The 21,961-nt window shown below is 43.2% G+C and overlaps 1 protein-coding gene across 1 annotated transcript in view; it reads right to left on the bottom strand.

Annotated features, from left to right (window-relative positions):
* Nucleotides 1–21,961, bottom strand: part of LOC126996743 (glycerophosphocholine cholinephosphodiesterase ENPP6-like) — a 72,442-nt gene that overhangs the window by 20,342 nt on the left and 30,139 nt on the right. The window contains exons 4-6 of the mRNA XM_050857562.1: nt 18,615–18,821; nt 7,592–7,730; nt 953–1,113 (exon numbers count right to left, since the gene is read on the bottom strand). Of these exons, the coding sequence (XP_050713519.1) occupies nt 953–1,113; nt 7,592–7,730; nt 18,615–18,821 (507 nt within the window). The remainder of the gene's footprint in view (nt 1–952; nt 1,114–7,591; nt 7,731–18,614; nt 18,822–21,961) is intronic.

Here is a 21,961-nt window from a genome sequence, read left to right on the forward strand (position 1 = left end):
CGGTAAATGTGATAAATGAGGTACCCTACACCCCTTGTATGTCGGTAAATGTGATAAATGAGGTAACTTTTTTTGTTTACATCTCAGCCTATAGTGCCAGTAGGCTTTCTTCAGGGGCCTGGTTGTCGGCCCAAGCCCGTCATGGCGCAGGCAATTTTTATAGTGGCGCTAGTTATGCTTGGCTCATGCTGCCCCCTGGAACTCATTTTTTATTCGCTTGTACGGTTTCTTCTAGAATCCGGGATGATGGGTGGTCTGCTGGACAGCCTGTGGGTAGTCTTAAGCCACTCGGCGGTAACTAAAAAATCCCAGGTGGTAGCGTGGGGATTCGAATCGACATTGTCCATGTCGTGATGAATGCTGGCCCCGCACGCTAATCACTCAGCCACCGCCTACCCCTGTATGTCAGTAAATGTGAAAAATGAGATAACCTAAACCCCTTGTATGTTGGTAAATGTGATAAATGAGGTAACCTGAAACCTTGTATGTCAGTAAATGTGATTAACGAGATAACCTGCGCCCCTTGTATGTCGGTAAATGTGATAAATGAGATAACCTACACCCCTTGTATGTCAGTAAATGTGATAAATGAGATAACATACACCCCTTGTATGTCAGTATATGTGATAAATGAGATAACCTACACCCCTTGTATGTCAGTATATGTGATAAATGAGCTAACCTACACTCTTCTGATTGATGGTCATGTTTCACAGATTCTCTCCATTTAATGTTAGGCTATGTGAATTATGGGATCCATGTCATCCTTGAATTTGGCCACAGACTCAGCTGCCATAAAGGGTACAGGATCACCAGTCTTAATATTACTTATAAGTACGAACAAAGAGAAGACTGTGATGGTTATGGGAAATAGAGAACTATTACCACCACCACTACTACTACGACTTCAGCAACATTGGCAATTACTACTTCTACCACAAGAGGTACTCACCACGTCCACATTACCCGCCGTCACTTTGATGTTTATGAAGGCGCCCGCGTCTGCCACGTTCTCGACCAGGCTAGTGTTCAGGTAGTTGTCGATCTCGTGACGCTCAATCGTGCCCGGTGCAGTGTTGGTCATGCCATGGTCACTCACTATCACGATGTTCACTGTAAAAGGGGAGCATGAAGACACCTTTCGAACTCACTTTAACGGGGGTCACCGTAAGAAAGGAGGTGGTGGCTGAGTCGACAGCGTGACGGCCCCGCGTTCAGGACGACGCGAGTTCAATCCCCGCCCGGTGCCACCAAGCTGGGATTTTTCAGCTGCCGCCGAATGGCTTAAAACTACCCACATGCTGTCCAGAAGACCACCTATCAACCCGGACTCTAGATTCTAGGATTAAAGATGAGCTCCGGGAGGGCAGCATGAGCCAGTGCAAGATGGCGCCACTATAAACACTCGCCTGCGCCAGAACGGGTTGGGCCGACCATCAAGCCCCACCAGGAAGAAGCCTTGGGCCGACCATCAGGATCCACCGGGAAGAAGCCTACCGGCGTAATAGGCCACGACGTAAAAAAAAAAAAAAATCAAGACTGTTTGTAAGAGGGAACCATCAAAACACTCTTGAGTCTTACTATCACAATGTTCACTATAAGAGAGGACCATCAGGCCAGCGTTGGAGCCATGGAGGTAGAATTGGTGGAGTCGACATCAACCCAATTCAGTGAATCCGCCCGAGCTGTCATTTTTACGGCCAGGTGTTGTCGGGTCAGGCTCCCTCTTAATGAACTCGGCCAGGCTCGCCCACCCCCATCTTTTTGGCCGTAAATTTGACAGTTCGTCGGGTTCACCTCAATGAATGAGATTAGCGGGCCGTGTCGACTCCACCAGTTCTACCTCCATGGTTGGAACTCACTTTAAGATGTTCATTGTAAGAGAAGTGCATCAAGACACATTTAGAAGTGACTATCACGATGTTCATTACGGGAAGGGATCATTGAGACACTTTCTGGATTACTAGGGTAGGCGGTGGCTGAACGGATAGCAAGACGGCCCCGCGTTCAGGAGGACGCGAGTTCAATCCCCGACCGGTGCCACCAAGCTGGGATTTTTCAGCCGCCGCCGAGTGGCTTAAAACTACCCACATGCTGTCCAGAAGACCACCTATCAACCCGGACCCTAGATTCTAGGATTAAAGATGAGCTCCGGGAGGGCAGCATGAGCCAATGCAAGATGGCGCCACTATAAACACTCGCCTGCGCCAGAACGGGCTGGGCCGACCATCAGGACCCACCGGGAAGAAGCCTTGGACCGACCACCAGGATCCACCGGGAAGAAGCTTACCGGCGCAATAGGCCACGACGTAAAAAAAAGAAAGAAAAAAAAAAAAACTATCACGGTGCCCTCTTTGCGACAAGAGGCCCCGCCACTTAGAACATGTTTAGTTGCCTATGGATTCTTAATAGATTAGTCTTGTAATCAGCTCTGGGTACGAAGCTTTCTGTAACAATAATATTTTCGTTTATTTCTTACTTCTACGTTCCGCACCGGTGCCTAGGCTTCATTTATGGGCCTATTGGCTAACCCCAGCCCACCAGGATAGCGCAGGCAGTTATTTCATAATCATCAAGTAGCTAAGTGTATATTCTCCAGTTTTAGACGAGCTCAGTCCGCACTACTAGATGGGTCATTATGAAAAAGATGATTCTCTCATCGATGCTGCCTGTAGACAAACAGTAGAAGAAAAAGGATATCCAATAAAATTAATGCCAAGCACCTTGAGAGATCACTCGGACAAGGAACCAGTTAGAAAGTGTACGCACACCACAACAATTCAGAAACTAAAGTAATGGCGTCCTTGCAGTATTTATGAAAAGAGAGAAGGCAAAAAACAATAAACAAAAATTCGATAGTGACTTGATAAGTCTAGAAGTTGTATTCGAAATACTAGTAGAGTCAAAACGGCAGAGCAAGCCTTATCTGTCACGTAAGACTAGAGCTCTCCTGAGGAGAGACAAGGAGAGGTATGTCAGGGGTCTCGCTGAGGATGTCCAGGGTCATTTAAATGCGAATGACCATCAACCTGCTTACCGAGCCCTCAAGAAGCTCCGCCCTAAGTCTACCTCTCAGGTGAGCGCTATCCGAACAGCTGACGGCTGCCTCGTGTCGGACATGGATGGGCAGAGGGCTCGTTGGGCTGAATACTTTGAGCAGCTGTACATAGCGGATCCTCCACGTGGGCGGCTTCCAGTTGTTGGGTTGCAGGTGGCGGATGCTGACCCACCCATTGACGAAAGCCCACCCTCTCTGGGCGAGGTCAGAAAGGCTGTGGCCAAGTTGAGGGGTGGGAAGGCACCTGTCACCTGTAACATCAGTGCGGAGCTGCTCAAAGCTGGAGGTGAGGCCATGACCCGCGGGTTGCATGCGGTCTTGACTGCCGTATGGCTGTCCGGTACCATTCCTCCTGACTGGAAGAGGGGGTTGGTCGTCCCTATCTGGAAAGGGAAAGGGGACCGCCAGGACTGCAACAACTACCGTGGTATTACACTGCTCAGTGTGCCAGGCAAGGTGCTTGCCCACCTATTGCTGATGCGAATTCGCAGCCAGCTGCTGAAGCTGCAGAGACCTGAACAGTCTGGGTTCACGCCTGACAAGTCAACAACTGACCGTATCCTAGCGCTTCGCGTACTGGTGGAGCGCCGACGTGAGTTTCGACAAGGGATGCTTTCAGCCTATGTCGGTCTCAAGAAAGCGTTTGATTCAGTGCCTCGTGAGGCACTCTGGAATTTTCTGCGACTCCGTGGGATTCCTGCGAGGACTATTGGTCTGCTGACTGGCCTGTATTCTGGGACAGAGAGTGCTGTGAAGTGTGTGTGTGTGTGTGGGGGGGGGGGCCTTGTCCAGCTTCTTTCCCGTGAATGTGGGAGTGAGGCAGGGCTGTGTCCTTACCCCATCGCTTTTCAACACTTGTATGGACTGGGTACTGGGCAGAGTTGTGGGCCAGAGTCATTGCGGAGCATCCATTGGCAACACTGACCTTGTTTTTGCTGATGATGCAGAAATCCTGGCGAGTCACTGGAGGTTTTGGTGATGGCTCTCGAGGCACTGCACGAGGAGGCGAAGCCCTTGGGACTCCAGGTCTCCTGGGCCAAGACCAAGGTACAGGTGTTTGGAGGCTTGCTGGATGACAGTACAGTCTGTTCATGCGTGTGGCGAGGACGTTGAGATCTCAGAAAGTTTCACGTATCTTGGTAGCGTAGTTCATAACAACGGTGAGTCTGGCCAGGAAGTCTTACGGCGGATTGGTCTGGCCCACGATGTTATGGACTCGGTCAACACGAGTATATGGCGTTGTCGATACCTGTGCAGAAGGACAAAGATCCGGATCTCCAAGTCCCTTGTGCTCCCTGTCTTACTCTATGGTTGTGAGACATGGTCACTAAATGGGGATTTGGAGAGGCGGATTGATGCCTTTGGTAATAGGTGTCTACGCAGAATCATGGGATATCGCTGGAATGACTTTGTGTCAAACTGGCGACTACTCCGTGAGACTGATTCGACATATATTACCTGCATAGTCCGCCAGCGCTAACCCGAACTGTACGGGCACGTGGCACGTTACCCAGAAGCTGATCCTGCTCATCGGGTTGTCTCTGTAAGAGACAATCCTGAATGGAGGAGGCCAAGGGGACGCCCACGGTGTTCGTAGATGGAGCAAGTCGATAGATCCTGCCGGGAGGTACTCGGGTTGGGAAGGGGGCCTGCATGGAAACGCCCGGAGGAACCCCTGGGCTTGGCGTCGTAGGGTGGGCGAGGCGACGCGCCCCCTGGCGTATGCCCCCATTGATTGATTGATTGAAGCCTTATCTAATAAAAAGGATTTTCAATGTGAAAAGAGAAAAAATAAGAGATTAAAAAAATAAGTAATAGTCAGGCAATAGACGTTTACTAAAATAAGTTGTTAAAGTGAAATGACTGCAGAAGTGTGTTCTTAAAACCAAAGAAAAATAAAAGAGTAGTGAAATGGTAGATTGCAACTAAACTTTCTAACCCTACACTTCAGTTCATTGGGACGATTAGGACGATTTCCATGGAACGATACCGTGTCCAGGTCAGTGACACTTCTGTGCGTGGTCAGCGCATTAAGGAGATGATTGCCTCTGGGATGGAGGAACACATTCCACACACTTTCTCTACTCCTCATACAAAGGAGCCCTGGCAGTCAACTCACGCTTGTTCTGTAGTGCTCTCTAAGGCCCCGTTCACACTGTGCCGACTCTGGGCCACGACAACCCAGCGACTTTTCCATTTGACAAGTTGGTTCCCACGCTCCAAAAAGGGGGGAAGTTTTATTGGTGTCTTGGTGTCTTGCAGACTGTCTGGGACATTCGGCCAACTAGTTGCCAGCATGTCGTGCTAACCCTCACGATTCCAGACTCCCGTCACGACGTCGGCGCAGCATTCGGCAACAGTCTCAAGACCTCTTTCAAGACATGCCCGACCCTTCCACATCAACACCCAAGACCTCGTGTACCCTAGAGTCGTGGGTTGTCGTGGCCCAGAGTTGGCACAGTGTGAACGGGGCTGTAGACAGAGAGGCAGCTCACAAATGGTACTTAAGTCATTGAACTCGTGCTACCTGGAAATATGCCAAATCTCTTCTTCAACATACTGAAAACTCATTCATTAATAGACATGTAGGGTAAAATCTTGCCAACTCTAATTGTTCCAGGACTAATGGCATCTAGTAAAAATACATCCGACAATTACTATTACTCCCTCCAAACTCCTTAATCCTTAGGACACTACAGTCATCACTTCTGTCTCTAAAGCAGAACTCTTCGTTCAAATCTCTTATGAAAATTTTATTCGCGAAGATTCAGGGCATATTCTTCCTACTCATCACCCCTTCGACTTCTTTGTGCCTTTTATCAACATTCTTAAGGATGTTGTTTTCTATGCCCTCTCTCCTATTAATCCTGAGAAGGCTTATAGACACTATGTAGTTCCTAAGAGTCTTCCAATTGTCTTAAAAAATGTGTTGCCTTGCTATACTTTGCTTTCGTGTCTTTCTAAAGCTTTTGAATCAATACTAATAAGTTCTTAATTAAACATTTATCAACTTATAACCTACTCTGTAATCACCAGTGCTGATTCTGCAAGGGCAGTTCTACAGGTGCTCTTCTTCCCTCCCTAACTGATTCCTGGTCATCCTTTCTTAGCCGTTTCGGTGAAAGTTTCCTAGTTGCCTTATTTAGACGTCAAGAAAGCTTTGGAGAGACTGTCACAAGCTTCTGTTTTTGAGAGTCTGGCACAAATTTCTGTTTTTGAGAGTCTGGCCCAAATTTCTGCTTTTGAGAGTCTGGCACAAATTTCTGCTTTTGAGAGTCTGGCACAAATTTCTGCTTTTGAGAGTCTGGGACAAATTTCTGCTTTCCAAACAACCCTTCTACGGATTCTAGCCCTCTCTGTACTCTAAACTCAAGTTTCATTTTCGGCTGATCTATCTATCTACGCTTTGGCACTCCCTGTCATCATCATCATCATCATCGTTTAACGTCCATTTATTCCCTATGGTGGGGGGTTGGACGGGACATGAGCCTCCTCCACTGTTGGCGGTCCATAGCCATTTCTTCCGTGATGTTCAGCCTCCTCTTATCTTCCTCCACCACCTTTCTCCACGTCTTCCTTGGCCTTCCTGGTGGTCTTCTGCCCTCTACCTCAAAGTTCAGTGCTCATCTCAGGATGTGTTCTTCTCCTCTTCTCCTCACATGTCCAAACCACCTTAATCTGGTCTAACTCAGCACTTGGTACTCCCTGTCCTACTTCTTAATCTATTAACAATGATGTTCCAGATGGCTCCATTCTATCTCCCGCCCTTTTTCTTTCATTAATTATCTTCTTTCCAAACCAAACTGTCATTCTCTCATGCTGTGATTCTGTCCTGCATTAATGAAAATTATATATACAAAAGACCTTTCCAGCAGAAATTACAAGACTCAATGCTGGAAGTCAAAGAACGCTTAAACTTTGACCTTACAATTATTTATGATTCGGGCGGAAGGAAATAGTTTCCTTCAATGCTTCAGATAATCAATATCTCCAACTACCAAATCGACACAATCTTCCAGACGTCTATCCGCAATTCTTCGATAACACAACTGTCACGTTGTTCTAAGTATAACATGTCTGTCTGTCTGTCTCAGCCAGAAACTTCGTATCTCTTTCAGCTACATTTTTTTTTACAACAAAGGGGACAGCTCAAGGGCACAAAAAAAGGAAACAATAATAAAAAAAAAGCCCGCTACTCGCTGCCCCTAAAAAAAAAATAAAGAGGTGGCCGAAAGAGAGGTCAATTTCGGGAGGAGAGGTGTCCTGATACCCTCCTCTTGAAAGAGTTCAAGTCGCAGGCAGGAGGAGATACAGATGAAGGAAGATTGCTCCAGAGTTTACCAGCGTGAGGGATGAAAGAGTGAAGATGTTGGTTAACTCTTGCATAAGGGGTTTGGACAGTATAGGGATGAGCATGAGTAGAAAGTACATACACTGACAGTTATTTACAGAACCATTGCCATCGGGCTTTTTTTGTTTTTAACTTTATTTCGCATTTGAGGTATCTCCTTTACTCGAAAAAAAGATACCCACCGCTGTCGACGAGGCCCCGCTCCTCCAGCCCTGCCATGAGCCGAACCAACACGTCGTCCAGGTCACGGACCGCCTGCCGCACCTCTTCAGACTCGGGACCAAAGTCGTGTCCCATGTTGTCGGCGTGCTCCGTGTACACCTGAAGGACAAGCAACAGAAACAATGAGAGACAGCGCAACTACTGCTTTTATGTTTTCATTTTAGGGACATTAAGTTCTCTCTCTCTCTCTCTCTCTCTCTCTCTCTCTCTCTCTCTCTCTCTCTCTCTCTCTCTCTCTCTCTCTCTTATCGAAACAAATGATACGCGGCTATGAGTACGATAATTTAGCATCGGTGCGCGCCAAAATTCATCACACTCAGCTGATCGTCCACTCACAGTTTCTCCTCAGCGACGTATTTTCAGGGCTGTTTGCAGTGTTTTTTTGGGGGTAAGACATTGTTTTTTCACGTACGTGCGAGGTAAGCAGTTTGACTGAAGGAGTTAAGTTGTTAAATTGGATGGCAAATATGTTCACGTGAATAATAAACAACCAGTTGACAGTCACTCGAACTACGATTCGACTGTTACAGCCTCTACTTAAGGTATGAGTGTTCCATCACAACAAGAAGTTGTTACACCTTCTTGTGCTGCTGTGATCAGTGTTCAAGACAACCTGGAGCAGAAGAGTTGTAGTGCATTGTGAAGTGCTGATTAGATAACGAAAGTGTGAGAACAGAGAAACTGGACAAAACACCGAGAAGGGTATTTTTTTTTAAAGAATTTTAACTTGTTTTCCTTGATGGAGTAGTCAAAGAGGCCAATAACAATGGCAAGTACATGACAACCATGAGCACTGTAATGAGAAGTACTCAGTGACACAGGTCATGGCGGTAAAAAGGAAACTGCCGAGCATTGTCAAATCAGTACGGCAGCATTCCGGGAGGCGGTGGCTGAATGGGTAGCGTGACGGCGCCGCGTTCAGGAGGACGCGAGTTCAATCCCCCCCCCCGGTGCCACCAAGCTGGGATTTTTCAGCCGCCGCCGAGTGGCTTAAAACTACCCACATGCTGTCCAGAAGACCACCTATCAACCCGGACTCTAGATTCTAGGACTGAAGATGAGCTCCGGGAAGGCAGCATGAGCCAATGCAAGATGGCGCCATTATAAACACTCGCCTGCGCCAGAACGGGCTGGGCCGACCATCAGGCCCCACCGGGAAGAAGCCTTGGGCCGACCATCAGGATCCACCGGGAAGAAGCCTACCGGCGCAATAGGCCACGACGTAGAAAAAAAAAAAAAAAAATCCAAACTCGCTTATACAAGAGTACATCAAACGATGTGAAAGGTGCACAGAGAGAAAAAAAAAGGAAAGGGAAAACAGCTTGAGGAGTTGCTGTTTGCCCGCTCATTGTAAATGACCATGACTTTGCACAAGTAGATCTGATCAATATGCAGAATATGAAAGATGGTACTTACCATTTTTAAATTCATTGCATGGCATATTTCTCTAAATTTTTATCATTCGCCCAGTGAAAACCAAAACAGCGTCAGAAGTAGCCAATGAACTCTTGAAAATATTCCTTGAATTTGGTGCTTCCCGTGTTTTACAATCAGATAATGGTAAACAATTCACTTCTCAAGTAACACATGATTTGCCATTGGTGTGGCCAGAACTCGTGTTGGTAAATGGCGTCCCTGGCATCCTTAGCGTCGGGGTTCCGTCGAACAAGATAATGCAGAGTAAAAAATGGTTTATGATCCTGACGCGCGGCTCTATTATGCACTGGACAATGAAAATCAGCACCACTTGCTTATAAACCTGGCACTCTGTGAAGCCTCAGCAGGAAATAAACCACGATGCGATCTAAAAAACTAAGCTTCCAGGGGAATTGTTCATGATAAATAGAACAGGGGTAGAAGAAGACGAGCTTCAGTGTCTTCTCGACGATACTTCAGAGACCGCTGACCCTCAGACTCCCAAAGGAGGGGATCCAGATGAGCCTACACTACCATCATGTCCATAGGTAATGGGGTATATTCAGAGTTGCCAGCCAGCGGGTGTCGCCAGCGAATAGGTTATCGTGCCCCCAAAAGCTTGAAACGTTTTTTCAAATATCGTAAAATACCTGTGTTTCTCTGTAACTTGTAACAATTACACCAGTTCAATAAGTGACACTGTTTTTAATAAAAATGTAGCTGATCATTCTCGTTGCTTTATCTATTGGCAAACGAGAGGTAATAAATGCCGTGCGGAAGTCTTTCCTCATCAAAAAACGTTCTTGCATGAAAGCCCTGCGAAATTAAGCAAAAATGGGCTTTTCTTTTAAATTGTATTTAGATTACAACATTTGCTGAGTACCTAATGGGTGTATCAGTGTCGCCTTCAGCGAAATTTATAAAAAAAAAAACATTAGGGCGTCACGCATCTCGACATCCTTCCACCCCCAACACAAGGAAGTCTCCACGTGTCTCCGTGAGGTCAGCGGCTTCCACTCCCAGCATATTATACTCAGCCTTCAACTGATTGCTGGTTGTTGTGTGAAATGAACCAAGACCTTGTTGGGTGGATGCCTGCCGTTACCAGGAGCGTGGGCAGGTGGTGGCGTCTAGGGCGAGTTGAGGGCGGAGTGAGGGCAGAAGCCAATGATGCACACGGACATCAAACAATGGAGGCTGCGCTTTCCGTCGACATGCTTGACGCCCCAATGTTTTTGATAAATTTGGCGGGAGGCGACACTGATACACAGCAAATATAGTAATGTAAAAATAATTTTTTAAAGCCCTTTTCTGCTTGATTTTGCCGGGCTTTTATGTAAGAACGATTTTTGCTGAGGACAGGCTTCCGCACGTCATTTATTTTCTCTCGTTTACCAATAAATAAAACAACGAGAATGATCATCTGCGTTTTTATTAAAACAGTGTCACTTATTGTACTGAAGTGTAATTGTTACAAGTCCCAGAAATACACAAATAATTCACGATAATTAAAGGAACACTTCAAGCTTTTTGAGGCACAATAACCTATTCGCTGGCAACACCTGACAATTCTGAATATACCCCATTGTGAAATTATTATATTCTTAATAGAGCTACATTATACTTGACGACTTTTTTTTTCAGCCACAACGACAAACTACTTATTCTACTCAATGAGTGAACCTTTACCTTTTCATGGCTAAGAGTGGTTTTGTGAAATGACAGTTCATCAGTCTGTAAGTGTAAAATGACAACATTTTTTTTTTTTTTTTACGTCGTGGCCTATTGCGCCGGTAGGCTTCTTCCCGGTGGATCCTGATGGTCGGCCCAAGGCTTCTTCCCTGTGGGGCCTGATGGTCGGCCCAGCCCGTTCTAGCGCAGGCGAGTGTTTATAGTGGCGTCATCTTGCATTGGCTCATGCTGCCCTCCCGGAGCTCATCTTTAATCCTAGAATCTAGAGTCCGGGTTGATAGGTGGTCTTCTGGACAGCATGTGGGTAGTTTTAAGCCACTCGGCGGCGGCTGAAAAATCCCAGCCTGGTGGTACCGGGCGGGGATTGATCTCGCGTCGTCCTGAACGCGGCGCCGTCACGCTATCCATTCATCCACCGTCTATAGTTCTTATTTCCTACAGGCAAGAAAATTATCTAATAATAAGCCTCACCATCTTCCTGCGAATACATTTACTGAAACCAAGCAACCAGCAGCTGAAATACAGGCAGCCTTTCAGACAATTGATTCTCAAGCTTCAGTGGGCTTCGTGGTGCAGTGGTTAGCACACTCGGCTCACAACCGAGAGAGCCCGGGTTCGATTCCCGGGCGGAGTGGAAAATTTTTTGGCGGCTTTTCCGATACCATACGCCCCTGTCCACCCAGCAGTGAATGGGTACCAGGTATTAATCGGGGATTGTGTCCCGTCTCCTGGGATCTGTTTCCTTCTATAATTCCTTCCCCTTCTGTCTCTCTCCGGCATATGACCACAGATGTTGCGCCGACTAAACCAAACTTTCCAACTTTTCTCAAGCTTCCTTGCCAGGTGGTCCAAATGAACCTACACGACCAGCATGACCACAGATAAAACATGGACGCAGTACTTTCTTCGTAATGCTGCGTCGTCACCTTTGTTCATGAGTCCTAAGTATTATTATTAGTTAATATTATTATATTTTTATGATTATTATTAATTTACACATTTTTCTACAGTTAAAGGAAGCAGTTCAAGGGAAAAAAAAAAGAAAAAAAAAAGAGGCCCGCTAGTACTGCTCCTATAAAAGAGAGTAGAGAGGAGTGGCAAAAAAAAAGGGTAGTTTCGGGTGGAGGTGTCTTGATACTCCTCTCTTGAAGCAGGCCAAGTCGGAGGCAGGAAGAAGTACAGACGAAATGAGGCTGTTCCAGAGGTTACTATACTTAGTAAAAGGGATGAAAGAATGAAGATGCTGGTAAACTCTTGCATAAGGTCCTTGAGCAGTATATAGGGATGCACCAGAGTAGAAAGTCGTGTGCAGTGGGACCGCTGGAGAGGTGAAGGCTTGCAATGTTAGCAAGTTCAGAAGAATAGTCAGCATGAAGATATCGACTGTAGATAGAAAAAGAAGCAACAGTGCGGCAAAATTTAATAGATTGAAGACTGCCAGTAGGAGGAAAGGAACTGATGAGACGAAGAGTCTTAGGGCCGCTGTCACAGTCGTTTTGTTTGTTTTGATCGTTACTAATGGCGCCGATCGACGCTATAGTTTTCCACGTGAAACTGGCCTATGGGGTAGTGGCGGCTGCAGAGGAAGCGAGAGGTGTTGAGTGTGTGTGAGACAAGGTGCGGGGATAGGCTAACCCCGCAGCCGCCACTACCCCATCGGATAGTTTTAAGTGGAAATTCTAAAGCGGCGATCGTCGCCATTGGTAACGATCAAAGCAAACAAAACGACTGTGAAAGCGGCCTTGAAGCGACGTTGACAATACAAAATGAAAGTACCATCCTTGTGCCAATCAATTCATAACAACTGGCTAGAACAAGCAACTAAAGGAACGTATAAATTCAGAATAGTCCTGAGTGAATCTCTGCGAAAGTGAGAAGAAGTAGCATGGAGTAGCAGCATGGTTTTTTTGTCATATTATTATTTATCATTCATCACTCATTATCATTGATTATATTATATTATATTATATTATATTATATTATTATTATTTTATTATATTTATATTATTATTATTATTATTATTATTATTATTATTATTATTATTATTATTATTTTTGCCTTATACATATCTATATCTTATATTCTATATTATATTATATATATTATTATGATATATATATATATATATATATATATATATATATATATATATATATATATATATATATATATATATATATATATATATATATATATATATTATTTTACGTGCATTTGTGTGTGTATGTCTGTATGTCGTGTGTATGTATCGTTGCACATTCAATACGATATCCCATTGTAATGCGATATCCGATTTTTGAATGTGTTTTTTTTAATATGTGTTATATATGTCTGTATATATTGTATATATCTGTATGTTGTATGTATGTATGTATGTATGTATGTAATGTGTGTTTGTGTATTTGTAAAAAAAAAAAAAAAAATATAAATAAAATTCATGACTTTTTTTTTTTACTGCAATGTTTGTACTGAGCACCATAATATTTTCTGTACTACGCTATTTGTACTAAGTACTATAGTTTTCTTATTATTATTATTATTATTATTATTATTATTATTTATTATTATTATTATTATTATTATTATATTATTTATTATTTATATTATTATTATATGGTATTTTTTTATTATTTTTATTTTTTTTTATTTTTTTTTTTTTTTTATTTTTTTAATTATTTTTTTATTTAAAATAGATATAGATTAATTAGGAATAATATAGTAATTATTTTTAGTTATTTATTAATTTTATTATTTTATTATAAATCAAATTATTTTTAAAAAAAAAAAAAAAAGCTACTATAAGTAAAAAGAAAAAGGACAAATGAATGATATAAAGATATATATATTATACATATATATATATAATTGTATATATATTAAAACATATAAAAAAAATCAAATCAAAACATCATCAAATCAAAATTAATATCTCTGATACCACATCGCAGAGACATTGGAGCACGTCATATACGTCATATCTGTCATCTCATCACTATAACACTTAAAAATAATTAAAAATTGATTGCTCGAATTCGAAAAAAAACATAAAAACATGTACAGATCATGCTACTTCGTCAACATTTTTGAAAATTTGATTTCAAACTAGCATGAGCGGTGGCCATCGGGAAAAATCTTGAAAAATGGGCGTATTTTGTATTGGATATCGTACTTTTATGAAAAAGTAGGTTCCATTGCACAAGTGTGCCAAATTTGGTGCTTGTATCATCAAGTGAAAGATTGTTTCAGCAATCTGCCCCACTATTTGACTCAAGGCGGTGGCTGGCGGAGGCGGTGACTGACTGGTCAGCGTGCGGGCGCCAGGAGGACGGGGGTTCGCGTCTTGCCCGCCGCTATAAGCTGACAATTTTCAGTCATTACCGAGTGGCCTTAGACTACCCATGCTGTCTTGAAGACCACCTCTGGATTCTCTCTCTAAAAGAGGATCAAAGATGAGTTCCGGAGAGCAGCAAGAGCCAAGCAAGATGGCGCCTCTATAAACACTTGCCTGGACCATAACGGGCTGGTGCACCCCATCAGACCCCACTAAGAGAGCTTACCAGCGCATAATCGGAACGTATAAAAATGTCCAAAAGGGCTGCGTATGTGGATCCCTCCAAACATGAGATGCTACTCCCATAAAAAGCAGACAAGGCCAGTGTATAATTATGAAAAGCATCTGTGAAGGGAAACAACTGAGCGTTCCAAGCGCTTCGTGTACTGGTGGAGCGTCGACGTGTGTTTCAACAGGGGCTGCTAGCCGCCTATGTCGATCTCAAAAAGGCGTTTGACTCAGTGTATTGCAAGGTACTCTGGGATCTTCTGCGACTCCGTGGGATTACTGCAAGGACTATTGTTTTGCTGACTGGCCTGTGTTCTGGGGCTGAGAACAGTGTGAAGTGTGATGTAGGCTTGTCCACTTTTCCCATGAATCCAGGAATGAGACAGGGCTGTGTCTTTGCCACATCGGCTTTCATCACTTGTATGGACTGGGCACAGAACAGAGTTGTGGAGCAGAGTCATTGTGGAGCATCCATTGTCAATAACAGGGTCACAGACCTTGTTCTTGCCGATGATGCATTAATTCTTACGGAGTCGCTGGAGGATTTGGTGATGGCTCTCGAGGTGCTGCACGAGAAGGCGAAGGCTTTGGAACTTCGGGTCTCCGTGGCCAAGACCAACGTATATCGACTCCAATGGCCTCGAGAACACCAACTCAAGCTGTCATTCACGGAGACAAGATATGGCAGCGGCGCTCTTCCTCCCCAGGGCCCTTGGGGAGACTGCCAAGCGTCTCTAAATAGTTTCCAGGTGTGTGTGTGTTGAGAGAGAGAGAGAGAGAGAGAGAGAGAGAGAGAGAGAGAGAGAGAGAGAGAGAGAGAGAGAGAGAGAGAGAGAGAGAGAGAGAGAGAGAGAGAGAGAGAGAGAGAGAGAGAGAGAGAGAGAGAGAGAGAGAGAGAGAGAGAGAGAGAGAGAGAGAGAGAGAGAGAGAGAGAGAGAGAGAGATATAAATAGAGAGAGAGAGAGAGAGAGAGAGAGAGAGAGAGAGAGAGAGAGAGAGAGAGAGAGAGAGATTTACATAGATTTACATAGAAAATCAGACCACACAGACCCCATGGTCCAGACTAAGTGGTCTGTCCTTAAACCTAAGTGATTCCATATTAATCAGAAGGCTCCAAAACGATGCATTTCTACTCTAGTTGATATTAAGTTCAAGGAAGTGACGGTCGAGCTTGTTTTTGAAGGAGCCAATCGTGTTACACTGGTCCACTGACGATGGGAGCTTATTCCATTCTCGCACTACAACGTTAGCGAAGAAAAATTTTGTGCAGTCTGAATTTACTTGTCTATATTTGAGTTTTACGCCACTGTTACTCATACGCAAAGTGTCATCGATCATAAACAATGTTGTTCTGTCTACATTCGTGAAACCATTAAGTATTTTAAAACATTCAATCAGTTTTCCTCGGAGGCGGCGTTTCTCAAGAGAGAACATAATAAGGGTGGAAAGCCTTTCTTCGTAAGATTTGTTGCGCAAGGAAGGGATCATTTTTGTTGCCCGACGCTGAACACCTTCTAATTTAGCAATGTCCTTTGCATGGTAGGGAGACCAAAACTGCACCGCATATACCAAGTGGGGTCTGACTAAACTATTGTAGAGTGGAAGCATTACATCTTTATTCTTGAATAAAAAGTTTCTTCTAATGAAGCCCAACATTCTGTTCGCATTATTTGCTGCATCGATGCATTGCTGTGAGAATTTGAGGTTTGACGCGATTTTGACCCCCAAGTCCTTAACACATTGAACACTTTTGAGTTTAACGCCGCGCATTTCATAATCGAACTTCTTATTCCTTGTTCCAACTTGAAGTACCTGGCACTTGTCTATGTTAAAGGGCATCTCCCATCTATCAGACGGAGCTGAAATTTTGTGCAAATCCTCTTGGAGGCTTTGCCTGTTAGTATGAACCGAGTTACCAATCTTTGTGTCGTCTGCAAATTTACTAATGCGATTATTGAGTCCGACATCTACATCGTTGATGTAAATAATGAAGAGCACTGGGCCAAGAACCGAGCCCTGAGGGACACCACTAGTGACCGGCGCCCACTCTGAGTTGAATCCGTCAATCACCACTCTTTGTTGTCTGTTGCTCAACCAATTCGCGATCCATTGGTGTACTTGACCATCAATACCTATTTGCTTTAATTTGTAAAGTAATTTATGATGTGGGACTTTATCAAACGCTTTCTGGAAATCAAGATAGACTACGTCCAGTGATTTGGTTACGTCATAAACCGTGAAGAGGTCGTTATAAAAGGTTAATAGGTTTGATAGGCAGGATCTTTTGTTAAGGAAGCCGTGTTGCGAGTCCCCAATTAATGAGTGGCTTTCAAGGTAACTCACAATTTTGTCTCTAATTATGCTCTCAAGTAGCTTACCTACAACCGAAGTTAGACTAATGGGCCTGTAATTACCTGGTACTTTTTTGTCTCCTTTCTTAAAAATCGGTGTCACGTTAGCCTTTTTCCAATCCGAAGGGACGATGCCTTGTCGCAAGGACATATTGAATACTGTTGTGATGGAGGAGACTATTTTGCTCTTTGTTTCTTTGAGCAGAGTAGGATATACTTTGTCAGGTCCAGGACTTTTATTTGTTTTAAGTGATTGTGGGGTTTCAAATCTTCATCGGTTGTTATTTTAAAGTTAGGCAATGCATGATCGGGATTTACATTAGTACTGGTGTTGGTGGTAGTGGTGGGAGGACTGTTAGTATTAAACACCGAGGAAAAGTAATTGTTTAATAGGTTTGCAACGTGTTGGCTGTCAGTCACTAGTGCACCGTCGCTGTTTGTTAAGGGTCCAATTCCACTTTTGATCGCCTTTCTGTTGTTTATTTAACTGAAGAAGGATTTCGGATTATTTTTACAGATGGCCGCAATAGTTTCTTCATATCTACGCTTTGCCTGACATACTAATCTTTTTACTCGTCGCCTGGCATCATGGTAAAGTCTAATGTTTTCGGGCGTGCTTTGCTCTTTCTTTAGCCTGTAAAGCAATTTTCTCTCCTTGACTGAGTGGTTAATTTCGCTGTTAAACCAAGGTGGGCTTTTATAAGTGTTACTGCGCTTCTCACACAAAGGGACGAATGTGTTCTGCTGAGTGAGTAAATGATTTTTAAAGCTTAGCCAGGCGTCCTCTACATTACCGTCATCTGATAGTTGCATTTCTATTAGTTTTCGTCGGATTTCTACGAAGTTAGCTCTTTTGAAATCGGGCACCTTTACTTTATTTTCAGTCACTGATGTTTGAGCTCTAATGTCGACGCGGACTAATTTATGATCGCAAGAACCGAGGTGTTCTCCTACCGTGACATTACTGACTAGGTTATCTTGGGTCGTTATAACAAGGTCTAGTATGTTATTTTGTCGAGTTGGTTCAGAAACCATTTGGCTTAGATAATTTTCTTCTAAAAATTCGATCATTCTATGAGACTCGCCTTCTGTACCTGACAGTGTCGCCCAGTCGATATGGGGGAGGTTAAAGTCTCCTAATATCAGAGTGTGTGTGTGTGTGTGTATGTGTGTGTGTGTGTGTGTGTGTGTGTGTGTGTGTGTGTGTGTGTGTGTGTCTCTCTCTCTCTCTCTCTCTCTCTCTCTCTCTCTCTCTCTCTCTCTCTCTCTCTCTCTCTCTCTCTCTCTCTCTCTCTCTCTCTCTCTCTCTCTCTCTCTCTCTCTCTCTCTCTCTCTCTCTCTCTCTCTCTCTCATATTCAGTTACACCTTGTGTGCAAGGGGAAGGGATCGGCAAGGAAGGATGTTGGGAGTAAAAGAGATGGAGAAATAGTCTGTCTGTCTGTCTGATGTGTGTGTGTGTGTGTGTGTGTGTGTGTGAGAGAGAGAGAGAGAGAGAGAGAGAGAGAGAGAGAGAGAGAGAGAGAGAGAGAGAGAGAGAGAGAGAGAGAGAGAGAGAGAGAGAGAGAGAGAGAGAGAGAGAGAGAGAGAGAGAGAGAGAGAGAGAGAGAGATTTACACAGAGAATCAGACCACACAGACGCCATGGTCCAGACTAGGTGGTCTGTCCTTAACATTTTTATGACTTCAGTGTGATAACGTGTGTCAAACTTACTTTTGCAGATACATAATTTGAAATAAAGCAAAAATGTCCTTTTCCCACAAGAAAAGAATCAATTTCAAAACATGCATAGTTTCCCTCCTAATGGAATAACTCACCGCAGGATGACTTCCCTCTAACAACGTGTACTACTCTACTCTGTTCAGGAACAGTAAGTAGCGGGCTTTTTTTACATTATTGTTTTTTTGTTTTGTTTTTTACGCCCTTGCACTGTCTCCCTTGCTGTAAAAAAAAAGAAAACACTTACCTGTACGAAATCAAATCCTTCGTCGAATTTCTCCAGCGCTCTTTGAATGTTCGTTTCGAAAATTTCTTTGCCAGGGATTTTGACAAACGGCTCACAGAACTCCGTGATGACGCCGTCTATGGGCACGTCGCAGCGGGACCACAGGAACTGAGCTGTTCTCAGGCCGGCCTTCTCGGCGGTCGTCCAGATAGGCTCAGACGTCCACCACTGGCAGAGAGAGAGAGAGAGAGAGAGAGAGAGAGAGAGAGAGAGAGAGAGAGAGAGAGAGAGAGAGAGAGAGAGAGAGAGAGAGAGAGAGATTTACATAGATTTACACTGAAAATCAGACCACACATGGTTCGGACTGGGTGATCTGTCGGTGCAGAGGAGGATGACTAAGATGATTCAGGGGTTGAGAAACTTGCCATACGAGGAAAGACTCAAACAGTTAAACTTGCATTCTCTAGAAAGGCGAAGGGTGCGTGGAGACATGATCGAGGTTTATAAATGGATGAAGGGCTTTAATAAGGGAGACATTCATAAGGTTTTGTTGGTAAGAGAACCGGGTAGGACACGAAGTAACGGGTTTAAACTGGATAAATTCAGATTCAACAGGGACATAGACAAAAAATTGGTTTACTAACAGGGTGGTGGATGAGTGGAATAGGCTTAGCAGTCATGTGGTGAGTGCCAATACAATTGTCACATTAAAAAATAGACTAGATAAATTCATGGACAGCGATATTAGGTGGGGTTAGATACACGGGAGCTTAGGGTCAAAGGAACTGCCTCGTACAGGCCTACCGGCCTCTTGCAGACTCCTGCGTTCTTATGTTCTTATGTTCTTATGTAAACCTAAGTATTCTACATTAATCAGATAGCTCCAAAACTTTGCATTTCTAGTTAATATTGAGTTTAGTAATGGAGAAAGTCCGCCGTGGATTAAAATTGCATCTATGGTCATGAATAATTTGTATGTTGTATATGGTAGCACCTTTGTTATCATATGAAAATTTCAAGCTGATCAGATGAAATGAAAAATTAAGAAAATTATTTTTGTGTTTTTATGAAAATTTTGAATTCATTTTTCTCAGCCATTTTTTTACTAACTTTCTTGTGACATGCACATCTGATAAGTCATTGTCATTCTAGCAATTTGTAAAGATGTTTTTTTGAAAATCGTTTTTGTCAATTTGTAATTTCTTTTTAAATGTTTTTGGAAAATTTTCCCATATATCGAAACCATGCCGTTTTTCAAAACAACATCTTGACAAATTTTACTCCGATATATGATCTTGTTTGTCCTAAAGTTTCATGATAATCGTGCAGAAAGTAAGAGCAATAAATAATTTTTATGTTCATTTTGTACAAGTTTTGAGAAAAACGCGATTAAAGTTTTGCTAAAGTTCTTCGGCCCAGTGAAGGTAATATACTGTCAATGCTATTTTCATTAAAATTTTATGGGATCAGTAATCACATATCAGTGAGTGCATAAAAGGATCAGGCACCTCTTCCCCCCTTATAAAGGCATTAATCGCTCAGAGGCAAGGGTGTCAGGGCGCTCCACGCCCCTCATTGTTGCAAGATTTGATCAGTACTCTCCAGGTGCATAGCTATCGGTTGGAATTCCTTTGTCTGTCTTCCTCTTCTTCTTTATTATCTTCTTCGGTGTAATAATTCTTCTCTTTTCTCTCATTTCTAATCCTTTTTCTATGTATTCATTTGTTCCAAACATTTTTGTGAGCAGGTTGGACTTTTCATATCCATAATTGTGTTCCAAAACTGTTACATGGGTTAAAAAATTCACTCTAAGGTTTGCTGCATGTTTGATTTTCCAACATTTATTCCATACTTTGGCATGGCAGCTAATGCACCGCAGTCAGCGTGCCTCGCCCACGCAGTAGCCATTTAAATCTCCTCACTATTGGCATTTAAATTTGAGTCTGATTGAAAAAAAATCTACCATTCGAAAGCCAAAGGATAGGGTATTGCCATAGATGATATAACTCAATTTCGTATTTTTTGAACATTATTATCATATTTTCACGGCGGACTCTTCCCTTAAGTGTCGGTCGAGCTTGATTTTTAAAGGAGTCAATCGTGTTACACTGGATCACTGAAGGTGGGACCTTATTCCATTCTCGCACTACAACGTTGTTGAAGAAAAATTTGGTACAGTTTGAATCTACTTGTCTACATTTAAGTTTTGTGCCATTATTCCGCGTTCGCATAGTGTCATCGATCATAAACAATTTTGATGTGTCCACATTCGTAAAGCTATTAACCCGTGGTGTGCTGGACCCTTAATCTTGTCTGTCGCGGGGCTGCACCGCTCCTGCGACCCACCCCAAATCGGTTAAGGTGTTTTGGCAATTTCTGACGAAGTTATTATTAAGGACACACCAAGCAACTTAACATGGCCAATGCCGAGGGCAGGGGAGGCAGCAGGTCAGTCAGGCCTCCACCTCCTTCTACTCCTCCCCCTCTTTCTCTCTCTCTCTCTCTCTCTCTCTCTCTCTCTCTCTCTCTCTCTCTCTCTCTCTCTCTCTCTCTCTCTCTCTCTCCTTAAACCTAAGTATTCAACATTAATCAGATAGCTCCAAAACTTTGCATTTCTACTCCAGTTAATATTGAGTTTAGTATTGGAGAAAGTCCGCTGTGGATTAAATTGCATCTATGGTCATGAATAATTTGTATGTTGTATATATTAGCACCTTTGTTATCATATGAAAATTTCAAGCTGATCAGATGAAATGAAAAATTAAGAAAATTATATTTCGTTGTTTTTATGAAAATTTTGAATAAATTTTTCTCAGCCATTTTTTTTACTAACTTTCTTGTGACATGCACAGCTGATAAGTCATTGTCATTCTAACAATTTGTATAGATGTTTTTTTGAAAATTGTTTTTGTCAATCTGTAATTTTTTTTTCATATATTTTTGGAAAATTTTCCCATATATTTTACTACGATATATGATCTTGTTTGTCCTAAAGTTTCATGATAATCGTGCAGATAGTAAGAGTAAAAAATATTTTTTATGTCCACCTCCTCTCTCTCTCTCTCTCTCTCTCTCTCTCTCTCTCTTTCGACTTTATACATTTTTAAGTTGTTACTTTTGTGTGTGTGTGTGTGAGAGAGAGAGAGAGAGAGAGAGAGAGAGAGAGAGAGAGAGAGAGAGAGAGAGAGAGAGAGAGAGAGAGAGAGAGAGAGAGAGAGAGAGAGAGAGAGAGAGAGAGAGAGAGAGAGAGAGAGAGAGAGAGAGAGAGAGAGAGAAACTCCCTTCCGACACACACACACACACACACACACACACACACACACACACACAGACAGACAAACATACAACTACACCCCTTCAATGAATCC

Source organism: Eriocheir sinensis, chromosome 1 (genome assembly GCF_024679095.1).
Source record: "Eriocheir sinensis breed Jianghai 21 chromosome 1, ASM2467909v1, whole genome shotgun sequence".
Lineage (NCBI taxonomy): Eukaryota > Metazoa > Arthropoda > Malacostraca > Decapoda > Varunidae > Eriocheir > Eriocheir sinensis.